Source organism: Montipora capricornis, chromosome 4, assembly GCF_036669925.1.
Source record: "Montipora capricornis isolate CH-2021 chromosome 4, ASM3666992v2, whole genome shotgun sequence".
Lineage (NCBI taxonomy): Eukaryota > Metazoa > Cnidaria > Anthozoa > Scleractinia > Acroporidae > Montipora > Montipora capricornis.
Genome location: NC_090886.1, coordinates 33,468,472 through 33,485,971, shown reverse-complemented (window position 1 = coordinate 33,485,971; position 17,500 = coordinate 33,468,472). Strand labels below are relative to the sequence as shown.

The window sequence follows — 17,500 nt, the reverse complement described above, 5'->3', positions numbered from 1 at the left end:
GATGAAAACCTTGGCAGCTACATGTATTATGTTTGTCAACGATGCAAAACAATCATTTTTAATATGAACTTAGCAAAACCTTTTAGTTACACACTGGGGCCATGGCAGTGGGGATTGTAACACTCAAGTTTCACCCGAGGGGCAGGGGAAAATTTAAAATGTAACACTGTACAAGTGCTCAATCCCCTGCTTCATCCCAGGGGAGGGGGGATGGGGTGGGGGCGTGGTTTCAATTGACTAAGTGCATTACTCGGTATTAGAATTGCTTTCCAGCTTACGTATGTGCTGTAGTCCCTTTTCCATTGACAACTGTAATTCTCAGAAATACTGTGAAAGAAATGAAATTGTTGTTCATGATGAATCGTGATAATAAAACTTTAGAAAATTGTACCGCTGGCACAAACATTGGAAATTCTTTAAATGTGTAAACAAGCGAATATAAAACTTTTAAGTTTTATATGTTTCGGCGTCATCGTTATACCATTGAATTCTCAAGACACAGTGAATAAATTAATGCAGAGATTTAAAAGTAGCATAAGAACAAAGGCTCGCAAGTTTTTCAAGTGAACACCTTTGGGCCCATTGAGTCCATTTGCATGTTGAGAGGGTTTGAGAATTAAAAACACCGAGTACACAACGTGGATATCATATTACAATGTCTGGAAGAGTCGGCTTGGTCACAATCGAATTTGTTAGCAATTTTATGATTGATGTACATTAACTTTTTGTCCAATTTATTTTCAAGTCAAATTATCTAGCATTTAAAATTTGGAACTATTCTTACCCATCTCTGGCTGTCAAGGCTGCTTTACACGCTCTGATTTTCGGCCCGGCCTCGCTTGCATTTTACCTTTTGTTGAAATGTATAAAGCCTGAAGGGCCGAAACTTTTTGCCAACTACAATACTTGAGGTGGCGACCAAATCTGAAAACTTAGGGGTCAGCTGGCCTCTAGGTTTTTTCCTGAAAGTCAAGCACTGGAGTATCAGTGGTACTAAACAATAAAATTACTCTGTTGCCAATAATACTTACACATTACAATTTTATTATATTGCTTCACAACTATGATTCAGTTGCATCAGTTTTTGCTTGGCTGGCTTTTGCTTGCTGTCACTTTTATCCAGCAGTAAACCAAGTCATCTCTTTTTCAAGCCATGTCCTTTTGAGAACGAACAGTGCACATTGGAAGCTTTCAGAGTCTCCTGGGGTTCCTTTTTTGTATGGGGCCTTATAATAGGATGTCCTATTTTCTTCTTATTTTTGCAAAAAATGTTACCTGTTACTCTGCTTGACACTCTCAAATTGACATCACAATGATCTCTGCTCACATGTCCATAATTTTGTTCTTGTGTTATACATAACATTTGTGCAAATAAATTTACCACTACTGTGACCAATCCAAAACTTGAGTAAGGCAAGAGAAAAAGCCCCCTAAAGAATGATAACAGCCTTAAAGCTTTCCCCATAAAAAATAAAGTTTACATTGAAGTGATCTTGTCAAATATGTTTGTAGGCTGAGAGAACTCAAATGACTGAAGATAAACAGAAGTCTCAGTCAGAACAGAAGAGCCATCAGATGAAAGGAAGGGTTCCTGTTGGACGAGGAAGAGGACGCCCTTTGTTTGGTGATACAGCAAAAGGTGTTGGGGTCATTTCAGAACTCAAAGATAATTATGGGAGGTAAGCTGCTTCAGTCTAGCACAGCTGATTCTGAGAAGTGAAGGCTCCTTGTCCCCGTCTTTATACTACTGTAGATAAATTTACGAAGCAGAAGTACAAATCTCCACTATGAAAACAGAAAGCTTGTCCTCTAGAGGGTTTTTTTTTTGTAATTTTGCCAAGTTCTTTGCATACATGGTCCCAGAATCATCTAGTGAACTCTTCGTTTGATCAGGGGTTTCAATAGAATTTGGCAGCTGGTTTGAGTAGAGTAGAGTAACCTTTCTGTTGTCATAATTTTGTCAAAATGAATTTTAATCTTAGGTTTGAAAGAATCAGTTCTGTCTTTAACCCTTTCACCCCTAAACCAGCCTAAACCGGCCATACTTAGTATTAATTATTTTTACAATGACTGTCCAACGCCAGATGATTTTACTTGTCAATGGGGAACCCCTTGGAGTCAATGGGTTTATGACCTCAAGTTAGGGTAAAAAAGACGCCAAATTCTCTGAGTGAAGTAGCTGACACTTTTCGTCAGCCTTCCCTACTTATTGAAAGCACTGTTTACATGTATCTAGGATTAATTTAAACTCATTGCCAATAGAGCTTGAGAGCTAGTGCCATCAAAGGTGAGTGGGGGCCCTGCAAAAATACCAGGCACAGCCATAGCAACCTAATGTGAGCGGGAATCAGCCCTGCAAGCTGCCACCAACCAGCACCATCACACTTATTAAGAGGCAGTGTGGTCCAGTGGTTAGGGCATTGGGTTTGCATGCGTTTGACGCGGGTTCATATCCCATTCTAACCCATGGTATGGATGTTGTCCCTGATTGGACTCTACCACACTTTCTATTAGTAGCCAACTGATTGCCTCCTGCCAGTTGGGGTTCTTAACCCATTCACACCTCAAATGCCCTAGGACGCATTGGACCCATTGTAGGTAATAATAATCTGTTTAGTACAATTTCAAAATGTAGTACTTGTAGACCTTGTGTGATGGATGCCTTCTTAGAAAGTGTCCTGCATTAATTATTTCTTGATTAGGCAAGAAGTTTGGATCTTTGTTCGTCATGGAGCTTTTCGCAGGGTTATGCTGACAGACCATGATAAAGTGCTTGAGGTTAATTCACGGGGTGAACCTGCTTCAGGTTCTGTGAATGAAGAACATTCAGGAGAGCCTTCAAAGGAATTACCCAAAATATCATTGCAAGAGGTATGCTTCTCTAAGAGCTTTTCTCAACTACCAGTAATTGCCAAATCAGTGGTGGGAGGGCAGGGGAAGGGAGGGGAGGGGAGGGGAACAGAGTATCTAGGGAAAGCCTTGCATGCTGCCACTGCTGAAGCAGTTGCAATTCAGTCGATTTTAGAGGAAAAAATAGCCAAGCAGATTAACATACAAAAATGGGAGAGGGAAGCTTGACGACAACAACAATGCAATAATGATAATGATAGCAATCGTTGAACATAGAAGACGTGACCTTGTATTGTTATTGGAGGGTGAAAAGCATTGCCAGGTAATTGATATAATTGCAATAAATTATTATGGGGGATTGGAGGTTGGAGATCAAGTAGGGTAAAAGTGACAAGAGTTTGAGGTGCGGACTTTGTGGAAGGTGACTACTGCAGCAGTAATATCTACAGTGTGTTGTCTTTGGTGAGCTTGGAACAATCCCAAAAGTGTTAGGAGCTCAGCTAGATAAAATTGAAATTGAATTATATGTAACCACTGTTTGATTACAAAATACTGCAGGGGGGTGGGTTGACTCACTGATTGTCATTGTCATACCTCTAGCCTGTGGTCCCCTTCATGTACACTGTACATGTATGACCTTAGATGGTGTACACTGACAATCCAGACTGAAAAAATAAATGAAAGGAAAACCGTTAAGTTGAAGAGCTCCTTGGAAGCACTGAAAGACTAATCTACCAGCTTGATTTCCGTTATGATGATTATTTGACTCCTCAACTGCCTCTGATTGACAAGTAAAATTGCATGGCATTAGACAGAGTAAAATGTATTGAGTCTCACTCCTAGGAGTTGATGGGTTAATTTTATGTATTATTGTACAGTTCTGGTCTGTCACCACCAGACACTTCAATCCTTTTTGTTTTTTATGGTAGATAATTATTAAAACATGTGATGCATAGGTTTACAGTACCGCCCAAAAGTAAGTTACCACCCTCGTGCGCGACGCGATTCGCGTCGCGCGCTACAGGAATCGCGTCACGCGCTACGCGAATCGCTTCGCGCGCTACAGGAATCGCGTCGTGCGCGATGGCAAAAAATCTGTAAGTACAGTGGCTTGACGCTCCCGCGCGATTTTAATTACCCTTGTTGAAGAATTTAAATGACGTCCGTTCATGCAACGGAAAAACGCTGTTCAAACTTCCATTAATTTTGGACTATTTTTGATGTTTGAAGGTGAACAAGAAATTTGTTCTTCATTTTCTCTGTGCTCATGGTCTGCTGTATTCAAGAATTAGGCAAGTAGAGGTTTTTTAATTATTGTTTTCTTGCACCTTTCATGAATTGAAATTTTATTAGTGGTTTTGTTTTTCTACCAACAATCTATTGTGGCAGTAGTTGGAGGACCGTTAAATATGGGAATTTGCTAATTTGAGTGAATTTTGCCAATTACATCAATGTGTGATTGACAGCAAAGAAGAATTATTAAAATGCTGATTAAACTTCAGCGTCCCCTTGTTTATGAAAGCCACAATGGTTAACCAACTGCTGACCAAACCATCTGTTGAAAGCTTGGTCCATTTTTGCATTATTCAGAAAGTCTTCATTTTCATTCATCTTTTTTTGTTGCACTTCAAGTCAGCTATTCTGTTTTTCTTTGATGTTCTTTTTGCTAGTAATCATTAATTTTTCCCCTAGTACTACTGACTACCTCGTTATGTTCTGCAAGATTGTTCATTGCAAGTTTTTTTTTTCTTTCTCATTTCTGGCAAATACACTTGGGAGTAACAGTAAAGTGGCAGTGGTTTTAATAAGTACCGACAGCCGACAAAAGGCGTGGACTAAGAAGCGTTGGCCTTCATTCAGAGAAATTGGCTGCTTTTTGCCGTAAATTGAAGTAAATTATGTTTGCAATTGAAAGTAAATGCAACAATTTGAACACTTGCATGATAATCCCTCGCATTCTTCTAGAGGAGTGTATATCATCCTCAAAGTGTGTTAATTTGAAGGCGTTGTAGAGTTAGTCCTTCTAAATGCATGGTCTGGCTGGTCAGCCCTGTCAAATGGAAAGCGCCCCTAGAAAACAAATTTTCTTCTAGTAAGTCTTGTTGTAATGGTCCCCTCTCACTTCATGGTAAGTAATTTAGTTGATTATTTTTATCCATTTCCTCAGCATGGAGAGATTGCCAACATTGCAGTACCAGTTACTGGGTGAGTTCCATACCCTGTTAGATTATCCAGCTGAGAGTCCTGTTATCAGTAGATCCAACCTGCTTCAAATGACAGCCATCAACATTTTTGCTATAAGTAACACAGCATCACAAGGTAAATGCACATTCACTGTTGAATTTTAAATGTTCACTAGGATATTAGACTTTTGTGATGTTGATAATAATAATCCCGGAAAGAATCATTTCTGGAAGCTTTGCCAGAAATGGTAGTTCTAGAAAATAGTCTATTTACCAGACAATTGTATAGTGTATGCCCATGTATATTATGCACCCCAGTTTTGGACCAAATATTAAAATAAATTAGACAACAAAATGTAAAAGTTTATTATTCCTCATTTATACAAAATTCACTCGTTAGTTTTTTGCAGCATTTGCATACATAAAATGATAGAAATTAACATCTGTTATCACAGAATTTCAATAGAACGGATTTTTTGGATAGACGACTCATTTGTAGTTGGAACTATTTTAATTCCAAATTTCTGCAAAATCTAATGATGGGTTTGCAAGAAGTTTGGTAAAACAGCCAACAGTGGTTGGTCTCAAATTTCTGAGTAAATGCGCATGTGATGTTTACGAATGAAAGTGAATGTACACTGCATTTCCAGGACCACTGCAAGAAGGAGAAAAAAAATTTCTCTCCAAGGTCGTCATACAGTATTTGTTTTGCCTTTTTTTTCAAATCCATGCTGGCCTTTAAAGAATACCAGTGTCTGCGGGAAAACTGTGTTCAGCCACCCTAAGTACTTTTACAATATACATACCGTATTTCCTCGAATAATAGCTGGGGGCGATTATTTCTTTTTTCGCACCAAAGGGGGCGATTATTTGAGGGAGGCGATTATTTCAAATATTTCTCACAGAAGGTCGTGCCTTAAATATTTTGTTTTATTATACGGTACCATGAAATCAAAAAAATAATCACATCAAATATAAACCGAACATGGGGTTTTTAGTATTTCAAATTTGTTTCGTTGGTTACGGTAATCAATGTTCAATGTCAATTTCTTTGGTGTCAGAGCCTGAATAATCAATGATGACTTAAACTGGATCAGAGGACTTTAACTGGATCAGTGGGGAGGGGGAGCGTGGGGAAGGGGTGCGGGAGGAGGGGGGGGGGGGGGCGATTATTCAAGGGAGGCAATTATTTTAAATATTTCGGTCAAAGAGTGGGGTGAGTGGAAATCATTCGAGGGAGGTGATTAATCGAGGGACAGCTATTATTTGAGGAAATACGGTACTTCTCTGAACAAAATATATTATTAGGAAGTAAAAAAGCTAAACTTCCTGCCTAAGAATAAAATAAAACTTCTTAAAGTTTTTATTGACTAGAACTACGCTGTAACAAATGCACTGTACTTTTACTGTACATTATTTAATATCTCTTTGAAATTGATTCACCTAACAAACAAAAATGCAAAAGCCAAGCGCCTTAACGGTGGTATCTGAAATTAGAAAAAAATACTCCCATTTACATATGGATAAACTTAGAAGAAATGACTTACAAAACTTCAAGCTTACTGAATGCTGAATAAGATAACACTTCACTTGAGTGCAGTAAAAGTTGAAATTTAAGGTAACATTCACAGAAAATTTGTTGCACACAGACTGCACTAAAAGACAAAATGATAAGAAAAAGTTTGTGCAATAGCTTAAATACGTGACCAAGCAAGCCTGGGCCTAAATGCATGCTCTCTGAGTTTGAATTTGAAGGATTTGACATGATTGTGAACGCTAAGTTAAACTGTGAGTAGATGTATCACTAATTTGTAAACATTGTCTTGTGGTTTAAGGACGGTGCCTACTAATTCAAAGATATTTTTGCGCAGTTGTGTGAGTATGGGAGGAAAGCATATCTTAACAAGTGTTATTGAAATCCCAAAAGAAAATTGGAGATAACCACGCATTTTTCAAATATAATTAATCAACAATATTTGTAAAAAGCTATAAAATACAAAGCAATGTATGACATTCCTTTCCAATTTGAAGCTTAACTACATGTATCTCTGAAAAATGCATGGTTATCCCTGATTTTCTTTTTGGATGCCAAGAGCACTTGCTAAGTTTGGCTTTCTCCACGTAGTTTTAAGCCACGCAAAAAAATCCCTGCATTAGTAAGCACTAACTATAGGGAACCCAAGTATCTGGAGATGCGCAGAACATATGCACAATAACAATAGTAGGCACCGTCCTTAAGTTACCTTTTGTTGGAGTGAATGGGGGTTCTGTGTACGATGTGTGCTATATTTGATGTTTCTACTCATGGTCCTTCATTTGTAGACTCGGATGAACAGTACGTGAGAGTGGGTACTCCTCAAGACCAAGCCCTAAATCTTGCCATTGAAATGTTCATTTTGCTATTGAAGAGCTGCTGTAGTCTATTGCAGAGTATAGACTTTGAAGCAAGAAACACTCAAGATGGCTTGAGTGTACCACTGAGACAGTTTTTACCAGCTGTCAAGGTGTTTGCAGACTGGATGACTCATCATGCAGATCTGTGGCAGGCTTCATCCATTAGGTACTTTAGATTTAGGGGTTTCAAGTGGATTTCAAGTACATGTAGGTGGCTGGTCATTGTCTAGTAACCTGGTCTGACCACCAAGAAGGGGCTGGCGCTTCTCCAGGGTTGTACAGAGAGAACATTGGCAAGTTTGTTTGTTTAGTTCTCACTTTGTGCCATTGTCCTTTTTTTTTTTTTGTTAATCAATGTCATTATCTCAGTCTTTATTTTTAGTCCAACCATCTCATCTCATGTTGTTTTCTTTTATTTGGAAATTTTGTTCCCATTCAATGGCTACTATATTTGTGAGCTCGGATGCATTTGCAAAGGTTGTACATGTAGTTTGCTCTTTGAAGTTTACTGAACTACTGTTTCTGGGGCATGCTACCACATGATGCAAAGTTGGACAGTCTTTTGAATTAAATAGCATTCCAAAGTGCTGAAGAGTTGTTTATCTACTCATAACTAACAGAAAATAAGTAATGAAAGAATTTCTAAATATATTCAATCAGGTATTCAGCCTAGTCAGGGGAAAAAATCATTTTCTAGGTTTGAGCTCTTTTAATGATCTTCTGATACATGTATTTCTGAGGATTTAAGTTGTTTCACTATAGTTCATTTTTGTACTGTTTGCGTCAGATTTGTAACCAGCAGTAAGGGCCATAGAAGGCTGTTAATAGTAGGTAGCTTTCATTGAAACCATGGCAATTACTGCTAATTTCTGATAAAGTTTAGTTTTTTCCCTTAAACATGGCAGAACTATAGCAAACAACCTTTTTCGGGCAGTTTGTTGATTTTGATAAAATATTGATAATGTGATACAATGCAGTAATATTGTGACAAGGTGAACCCAAAAATCTAAGGGCAGCAGTCTGGGAAACTCTCCAAACCTTATGAACATGAAACTAGGGAAAACGTGTTGGCTGTCATGCGCTTGGCTTTAGAGTTCACGACTTTGCTATTGTAATATTATTCTAGCACCCATAGAATTCTTTGGGAGTCAGTGAGCCAGTTTACAAATGCTCTTTCTTATGTGGACATTGACAATCTTCATGACGAGAATGGTAAGAATACACTGGATTGATTATTATTTTATTTTAAACTTCAATTACAAATTACAAAGACAATAATTATTATTACAAAGACAATACACTACAATTATGGCTGGCTGATTATTTAAGAACAAAAAGAACAGTATAAACATTACAGATCTAAAAAAAAAAAAAAAAAAAGAAACAAGAAGCCATTATGAAATAAACAGAGCAATTACATATTACTTAGTTACTCTTTACCTACAAAAGAGTACCCTGGATTCCAGAGGTTACTTTCTCGCTCTCTCTCTCTTTTCATAGCGAGAAAATAACCTCTGGAATCCAGGGTAACAAAAGAGCATACATACATGTAAACGCTAGATATGCGGTAAAAAGCTAACACATGCCTTGTTAAAGAACAAAACCAGATGACAACGTAGGTTTGTGGAATGGGACCTATGGTCCATATCCCGGAAGCCTTGAAACTTGTAATAAGATAAGAATGATGATGAGATGAGAATATCAAGGCAGGACTTTCCTTGCAATTGGGCCAACTGGGGCTTAATTAAACCTGCGACCTCCAGTGGGGCAGTCAATTGATAATGATCATGATAATTAACAACTATTCACCGAAGTGGAGGTGGCTTAAGTGGTGGATATTTACCAAGGTGAATATCCACCACTAGCTACCGACACTGAGGTTACCGGTAATAGTTGTTTTAGTGTATACTAAAACAGTGAGATAATGTAGCACAAAGAGATGATTTTAACTCATTGTTCCTCCTCCACGATTACAATATTTTCGGGCGCAAATCCCGCGCGAGTTGCTCGGAAGTGAATAGCAAGGGATATCCGGAGTTTGAGCAGCCAATCAGAGCGTGTTTTGAAAGCTATCCACTGTTTTAGTATATACTAATTAACTTTATCAGGTGTCAAGTCATTCTCATCCCCAGAGCCTTTTGGTCACGTGGTCGGCGAAACTAAAGGCCCTGGTTGCAATTTTTTTCATAAACTGATTAAAATTGTATGCGCAGAACAAATTAAAATTACAAGTACTACACATTAAATTTTACTTTCGACCCATATGGTTGAAACAATTGGGACGCAGTAAGCCCTTGCTGGCATGCTTTTCAAAAAAGTAAATGAAAACTTCTGAAATATGGTAACTGACAAGTGCAATCAAAGCCTTTTGAAATGCTTCTTCAAAATGATCCACTGAAGAAGCATTCATTACACTAATATCTCCTCCCCCTTCACTCGCAATTATTGAAACTTGAAAGAAGTGTGCATGCCCTGCCGGACGTCCGAGATTTACGGAGACCCGGTATTGGCTTCGACCAGAGACGTTCGTTTCCCCGACCATGTGACCAAAAGAAATGGAGGGCTATGGGGACGAAAATGAATGTCAAGTCTGCTATCGTTAATTTAGGATACTACATACTAGAAACCAAATAAACTCAACTCAAATTAAATTAAACATTGGTTTTTGAGGAGAGGGGAAAACCAGAGTACTCATAGAAAAACTTCTCAAAGCGTGCACGAGAACCAACAAACTCAAGACAACTCGCATATGACACGTAGTTTGGGAATCCAACCTGTGGTCTGTTTCTCGAAAGTCCCGACAACTTTTCGGACCCGAGAAGCCAGCTGTCAAACTGCGATCTGCTTATTATGAAAAGCTGATCCTTTAACATGTTTTTAATGTACGAAAAATGAAGAGGATTGCAAAGTTTGGTGGCTTAGAACCTCGGCGTTGCGAAGATATAAAGGGTATTGTGGCACCCGAAATAGGCCCGAAAAATTTTCTGGACTTTTGAGAAACAGGCCACCTTACCACGTTGGTGGGAGTTGAGTGTTATAACCTCTGCACCATCCCGGCTCCCCGAAATGCTTGCCAACCAGTCAGTGTCCTTGCCCTACTCATGGGTCCTCTAATGCCCTTAGTGCTTATGATTAAATATAGCGAGGGGGCAGCTAGGGTTCATGATCCTTATTTTAGAAGGGAAGAAAGTTCAATCATTTGTAGATGTCTCTACAGCAGCACCTTCTCTTCAGTTATCCGGGTTGTTTCAGTCAGGGTAAGAACCTCACCAATTCCCAACCTCTTTCCAGGGTGGCCGTCTCTTCTTTCTAAGATTGACCTTGGTATGGTCTGGCCTTGTTAGCTTGTGATAATTCAAGACATCAGGAATAGGTCCTCTCATTTAAGTTGACTGAAAAGCTGCACTTGTATCCCCTCCCATAAAGTTTACGTGTTATATTTGGACACACCTGACCAGGCCTTGCCAGGGTCTGTCTCTTTCTCTTTCTCTCGTTCTAGGGGATTGGGAGATGGGAGAATCAAACAAGATTGACCAAACGCCATTGTTTAAAACTGGCTCATCCAAATAAGCTAACTTTGAACTTGCAAATAATATCCCAATCACTATGGTGATTCATTTCCTAGGTGGCGAGGTAGTCACTCTTTATGAAGATGAATTCCTTGCTGGATTTAAGCCTCTGATTGAGGCAAGCAAGCCACTGAGCAAAATCAATGATGTAGAATTGAAGGTATGACTAGTAGTAGCTATCGTTAAGTGCCAACGAAACAGTCAATATAATACATAGTTTACAGATTTGTATCAGAGCTCCAAAACACCCAACAGTAGTTGTGATTTTTTTATTCGAAAGTACTGCAACTCAACTTATCTAGTTAACAATAATAGAAATTGGGCACTTTGTTTCTCCAACAACAATGTAGATGTCAACGTGTTTTGTAATATGGAAAGTACTGCTGTAATTTTTGAACGGGCGTAATTTTAACAGGAATATACAATAATTAAGTTGAATAAAATCAGTGCCATGTAAAAAATCGCCAAAGCGTTTTCAGACTTTTCAGCGTGTACCATGTAACGGGCCAGTCAAACTCTCTCGCACATGAAAGTTGTTTCACTTGTAGAATTTTTATTTTGCAAGATGCAGCCATGAATTACAAGTCAAATTGATCGTTTAATTTTGTACTTTGCCGACAACTTATTTTCTTTGAAAATTAAGTTAAATTGTTCACGACTCAATGTTTACAAAACGAAAAACAAAGTGCTCTACTCGCGGGCCGAAATCCGAAATTGACAACAGCGGCCGATAAGAACACGTGCGCCGGTTTAGTTGTGAGCTCGTTCACTCATTTTGAACACGATGGTTCGAAAATCAATGTTAAAGAACACTCAATGCAAGTGTACACAACACAATGGTCAGGGAAATGGAAAAAATGTGTTTTCACTCACCTCCGAGCACAAGATCATCAATAGTCGCACGCGTCATGCAAGTTTGTCTAATGACATCACACATCAAAACACGCGCTTTCATTGGTCCCTACTAAAATCTCCTGGGAATCTTACATTACACTTTTCACACAACGATCGAGAATTTTTCCACCTGCTGCAATCTGGCCGCCTCGCAATCCTCGCGTCTTCGCTACGCTTGCTCGTTGGCAATAACATTACATAATCACCCCTCATTTAATCTGCAGGGTGTATTTACCGGTACTAATAATTTTGTTGTGATGCACTTATTGGGTAACCATTGGTTAAGTGAACCCAAACCTAATCAATATGTAATAATGTAATAAATATATTAATCATAACCATTACAATTTTCTCAAATTTGATTGGTGCATTAACTACTTTATTTTTCACTAATTATTGTGTAGGGTTGAAATCGGACAGTGAAATTGGACAGTTGGCTGTAATCGGATACCTGAACTCGGACAGTTACATCAGCCAATCATATTAAGTGCACTCAGCTTAATCCACTAATTATCACACAGAATTTATCACAATAACCATAGCAACAACCGCTTATCCTACCAAACTGGGGATTTTCCATTAGACAGTGAAAACGGAATGCATTAATTTTGTTTTCTCGGAAATTCTAATGGACAGGTTATGATTAATTGGTAACAGGACTTTGTGTCGTCCAATTTGGTCTGTAATCATACTCGTGATTAAACAAATGGTACTCCCGCTACGCGGTCGTCCGATTTTGTTAATCGATCGAATGATTACAGATCAAATTGGACTCCTTTCAGTCCTATTACCATTATAAATCAGGGCTGTCAATAACCAATCAGATTCGAGACTTTTGTAAAAGATATGATTACGCTATCACCCTAAGACTGTCAACAAAATGACAGAACAGAACAGCAAAAACGTTTAAGAATCCCAACTGGCCGGAGGCAAACAGTTGGCGATGTACATGTACACTTGCAGAAAGGAAAGGAAAGGAAAGGAACTTTATTTAAGTGTCTAGTCATTCTAGCGCTGAAGCACTAATTGGGGACACTGTAAATTGAAATTAACACAAATCAAGTCAAATGTTGGTTTTTGAGGAGAGGGGAAACCGGAGTAGAGAACCAACAAACTCAACCCACATGTGACGCCGAGTCTGGGAATCGAACCTGGGCCACATTGGTGGGAGACGAGTGCTCTCACCACTGCACCATCACTCGAAGAAGTTGTGGTCAGAACGGCTTGATCTCAAGGCAAGCGCCATAATCACTGGTCTGCACTAATTCCTCCTCCACGCAATGTTAAAAGATTTACTACAGACTCTTTTAAATACATGTACGCCAAATTCCGCAGCATTTTCATGACTGTTCTCTCACAATCATGAAGGACTTCAAGCACATCCAACATATTTTGTTGTCTTATACAGGCCCTAGTTGAGGATTACATGCGGTGTCAATGTCTAAAGGATTTTGCTGCATTTTTGGTTTCCTTGGAGAACCCACCGTTACAATTTGACAGTGAAACGGGGGAGTTTTCACCTGTGATCAAAAGCACTCAGGTGTCACCGGTCAAGGAGTCTTCAAGCCTGACAATGGTGCAGTTGGATACATCAACCCAAGAGGAACACGAGGTAACTTGAAGAGAATACTTGGAAAAATTGGGCTACCATTCATTATGCACACCCCCCCTCCCTATTGAGGTGCTTGGAAATCCATGGGGATGGGGGGCTAAGTGGGGATAATTTCCGAGGGGGTAACCCAGTCGGTCTCTTTGATCTTTTCCCTTTTCCCCACATTTTCCGAGGGGGGGGGGAATGTGTCGGCATTTTGATCTGCCTTATCCTTAGGGGTTAGGGGGTTAACTCTTAGAGACACCCGACATACAATCCTTCATTCATCAGTCCTTTCACGGGAACACGAGCCCAACAAATTGACCTGCTCCCAATTGTAAGGCTTCATAGCTCAGTTGGTAGAGCATTGCACGGGCATCGCAGAAGACATGGGTTTGAACCCTGTTGAACAAGACTGTCCAGTTAAGTACGAGGATCACTCAGTTCTTTCATAGTTTATTCTGTTTGAGAACTGGATGGCCAATTGAAGGTTTGCTGCCTCCGATATTGAGCAGCTTCTGCTATTTTCCTCAATGGAGGCGATATGCATGTGTTGCAAATCCCGCCATTCCCAAAAAAACGAAAGAAATACCTGTGTCACACCTATAGAGAAAGTAGAAAGTTGCACAAAATAATGTTCAATCTGTCTGCTACAATGCAGCAGATAGGCCCTTCAAGAGTGAATCAAAATCAGATCACTTCTACAGTCGGATATCTTATCGACAAGCAAGGCAATCTGCTAAAAACGTTTCAAGGTATTTGAAAAAGTGGTACGCAGTATCCATCAATGAAAGATAACCTTTTTGAAACCAGCGCATAGACATTATAGCTGTCTCCTCAAAACTTTTACCTTAAAAGCAAAAAGACCAGGTAAGTACCAAAAATATGACAGCTTTATTTAAGCGTACAATAATAAGACGGTTGTTCTCCACTATTTTTTTTGTCATCCAGGACTCTGAAGATGATGGGGATGATGTCATAATTGAAAGTGAGGAAGAATTGCTGGATTCGGGGTAAGGCGCAACTTTTTATTCGAGATGTTGTTAGTCTGAAAAAAAAAGAAAAAAGAGCTCAGAGGTAGCCGCAGCCCTACCAACAGTTAATGCAGTTTCCTATTCCGCCCACAAACTTGATTTGTCTTCTGTGGTCCCGAGTTCAACGTTTCAACTTCACTTTAAAAAGTCATTCATAATTTTAGATGTCAGTCAAGTTGAAGTAGTAGTAGTAGTAGTAGTAGTAGTAGTAGTAGTAGTAGTAGTATTAGTAGTAGTAGTAGTAGTAGTAGTAGTAGTAGTAGTAGTAGTGGTGGTGGTGGTGGTGGTGGTGGTGGTGGTGGTGGTGGTGGTAGTGGTGGTAGTGGTGGTGGTAGTGGTAATGGTAGTGGTAGTGGTAGTGGTAGTGGTAGTGGTAGTGGTAGTGGCTGTACATGCAGAATGGCTTGGTCACGAAATGATTACAACGACACAAAGTTACATTTTTGAAAGACGTTCTCGTCGTCTTCCTTGATTAATCTCACTGTTATCGAATGAGCCGATCCCAAGTGCTCTAATAAATATGGAGATCATGTCAATCAAATTTAAACCGATCAAATGAAATGCCGGCTTTTGATGAGAGGGGAGAGGGGTCACGTCGGAGCATGTTCAAAAACCAACAAACGCAACCGATGTTTAATGCCTTGTCTGGAAATCAAACTGGAGCCGCATTGGTGGAAGGGAAGAGCTCTCCCCACTATAGAGGTTTTGCATGGCAGCCATGTTGAATGACAGGAACAATGAAATTGTTTTGCGTTAGAAAGAACAGTTGTTCCCATAGGAAAAAGAAACCATTGTTCCTGCAATGCACTATGGCTGCCTTGCAAAACCTCTATTCCAACCCTGCTTGCTACCTTACAACAGTGCACTCATTTTTTTCAACTCAATCAGTTCTATTTTAGGTCTTTCTTGTCTTTTTATCCTGTGTCCCGTTTTTCGTGTCTCCATAGGGATGAGATGGAAAAAGACCTGAAGAAGCTGAAGGTAGGGCTAAGTGTTGTTTAGTCCCGATTTCCGCCTCTCACCCAGGTCCGGCTTATCTCCCCGAGGCGGAGAGGCGGGAGTAGGGTTCGGGCTCATTTGTAAATTGTAATCGAGCCTACATGTGGTTATGGTTCCGTTATCAAATTTGAGTCATCAACGAAAAAAGCAAGCAGTTTAATGTGAAGTTAATTTTCTCCAGGCCAAGAAGGATGCGCTCAAGAAGCAAGTTCAAATCAACAAACAAAGAGAAGACAAAGCGAAGGTAAAATCATGATTATCTTGTTTCGTTATCCGTCTCTAAAGTTAATATAAACAGGTGACGTTAACGATACTATTTTTTAGACCCTTTTGCATTCTCTGTTGTTCATGGATATTGTAGTGTCCAGGTCTCCTACACCCATGAGACCTGAGGTGTGTTTTTATATGCACGGCATGTCAAGTTAGTAGTTATATTTTGAAGTGACGTTTTCGTCGACGTCATGGATCGTAAAGCCCCCTATAGCTTCCTGGGGGTATACCATACAGTCGCCTACTACATTTCAGTTGTGCACTAAACTCTTCAAAAAAACTCTTTTGTGTTTTGGATTCGCCTCTATTATTTTTGTTGCGTGTTCATTTGTATCCACTTATAACTAACCAGTCCAGGGAAGCGTTGTCGTAGGATAAGTATAGGAAATCGCTTGATTTTTAATATGTTCATATTAAAAATAACTTGGTGACTCTTGCAATTAACCCACAGGCAGTGATTGAGGAACACATCTCCAAGCCCCGTTTGATGTTTGAAAACTACCCTGCATACTTGGTTCCTGATACCAACTGCTTTGTAAATCACTTGGATGGACTTAAGGCCATCGTGGGCTGCCAGGATTTCACCCTCGTAATACCACTTATTGGTGAGAATTAATTTCCGATGATAATTTTGAAACGTCAAAGCCATTTCTGTTACAATCCGATGATAATTTTTAAACGTTAAAACCATTTCTGTTACAAAGCAGAATGCTAATTTCTTTTTAAAATTCAGCTCTTCGTTGTGCGGAACACCATCAGCACAGCATCAAAAACGGAAATCGGCCCGAGTATAGGCATCCTCTGGGTTCTCTAGGGTAACCTAGGAATAAAACAACGAACAACCCAGAAAGAATTCGAGCTAATGATCAGACGCCTTGTCCTCTAAGCTCCCTGCCTGTCTGGCTGCTTCCTGTTTTGGGTCAATCTCGCTTTTTTTAGTGAGTCTTCGTAAGGCATTCGACTAAACGCCCTGCTCTGTTTTCTTACAGTGATCAATGAACTTGATGGTTTGAGGAAGGATTTTCACCATGACAAGTACAATGATCTTCAGCATGCCCAGTATGTCCTTGAAAATGCCAGGTATGACGACAATAGCTAGAGTGTTTTAGTTGTGTCGCTAGCCGAAGAGCAGCTTTTTTGTTTTGATTTCCTACCATTGCTAATCGGAGGTAAAATCTCGCGCCAAAAGAAAAAAGGCATGACGTATTGCTTTTCCGCGAATGGCATTGACTACAAGTCATATATTTGCAATTTGAAACCATTGCAGTCTCTCTTTTCGCTCTAACCAACACCCGCAGTATTTGCGACCCGCAGTTTCAGCTATTACAAGTTCAACGTACGCGTTCGTTTTAACGAGGCTAGAGCAAAAGAGAGACTCTTCGGAGTCTAACCGGAAACCCCGGAGGAAAATCCTCGGAACAGGGTCGAAAAGCAGCACATACTCATCCCATTTATTGCCACCGCTAGGAGGTGAATCCTGCGCCTGCGCCTGCCGGTTCTCCACAGGTTGCCCTGGTTGGTCTCCCATCCTTTTATTAACTCTTCAAACAGGACTTAACTTCGGTGATCTCCTGTTGGTCCTGTCATAGTCCGTAGTAGATAATGGAGCCTGAAACCATAGTAGGAAACCACCCAGGGCTCACTTGGAACTCTAGGAGGCAGTGTGGCCCAGTGTTTAGGACACTTGCATTGAGATCCGGGGATCTCTGGTTCAAG

The 17,500-nt window shown here is 39.8% G+C and overlaps 1 protein-coding gene across 2 annotated transcripts in view; it reads left to right on the top strand.

Moving 5' to 3' along the window:
* The window catches only part of LOC138045970 (telomerase-binding protein EST1A-like), a 33,964-nt gene that overhangs the window by 12,373 nt on the left and 4,091 nt on the right, over positions 1 to 17,500 (top strand). Inside the window, exons 3-15 of one of the 2 annotated variants that reach the window (XM_068892623.1) lie at positions 1,513 to 1,679; positions 2,703 to 2,871; positions 4,081 to 4,142; positions 5,018 to 5,055; positions 7,356 to 7,593; positions 8,554 to 8,639; positions 11,053 to 11,156; positions 13,299 to 13,502; positions 14,433 to 14,494; positions 15,463 to 15,496; positions 15,696 to 15,758; positions 16,236 to 16,389; positions 16,774 to 16,864. In XM_068892623.1, coding sequence (XP_068748724.1) covers positions 1,513 to 1,679; positions 2,703 to 2,871; positions 4,081 to 4,142; positions 5,018 to 5,055; positions 7,356 to 7,593; positions 8,554 to 8,639; positions 11,053 to 11,156; positions 13,299 to 13,502; positions 14,433 to 14,494; positions 15,463 to 15,496; positions 15,696 to 15,758; positions 16,236 to 16,389; positions 16,774 to 16,864 — 1,472 coding nt within the window. Of the gene's footprint in view, positions 1 to 1,512; positions 1,680 to 2,702; positions 2,872 to 4,080; positions 4,143 to 5,017; positions 5,170 to 7,355; positions 7,594 to 8,553; positions 8,640 to 11,052; positions 11,157 to 13,298; positions 13,503 to 14,432; positions 14,495 to 15,462; positions 15,497 to 15,695; positions 15,759 to 16,235; positions 16,390 to 16,773; positions 16,865 to 17,500 lie in introns of both variants that reach the window. The other variant, XM_068892622.1, reaches the window with a different exon arrangement.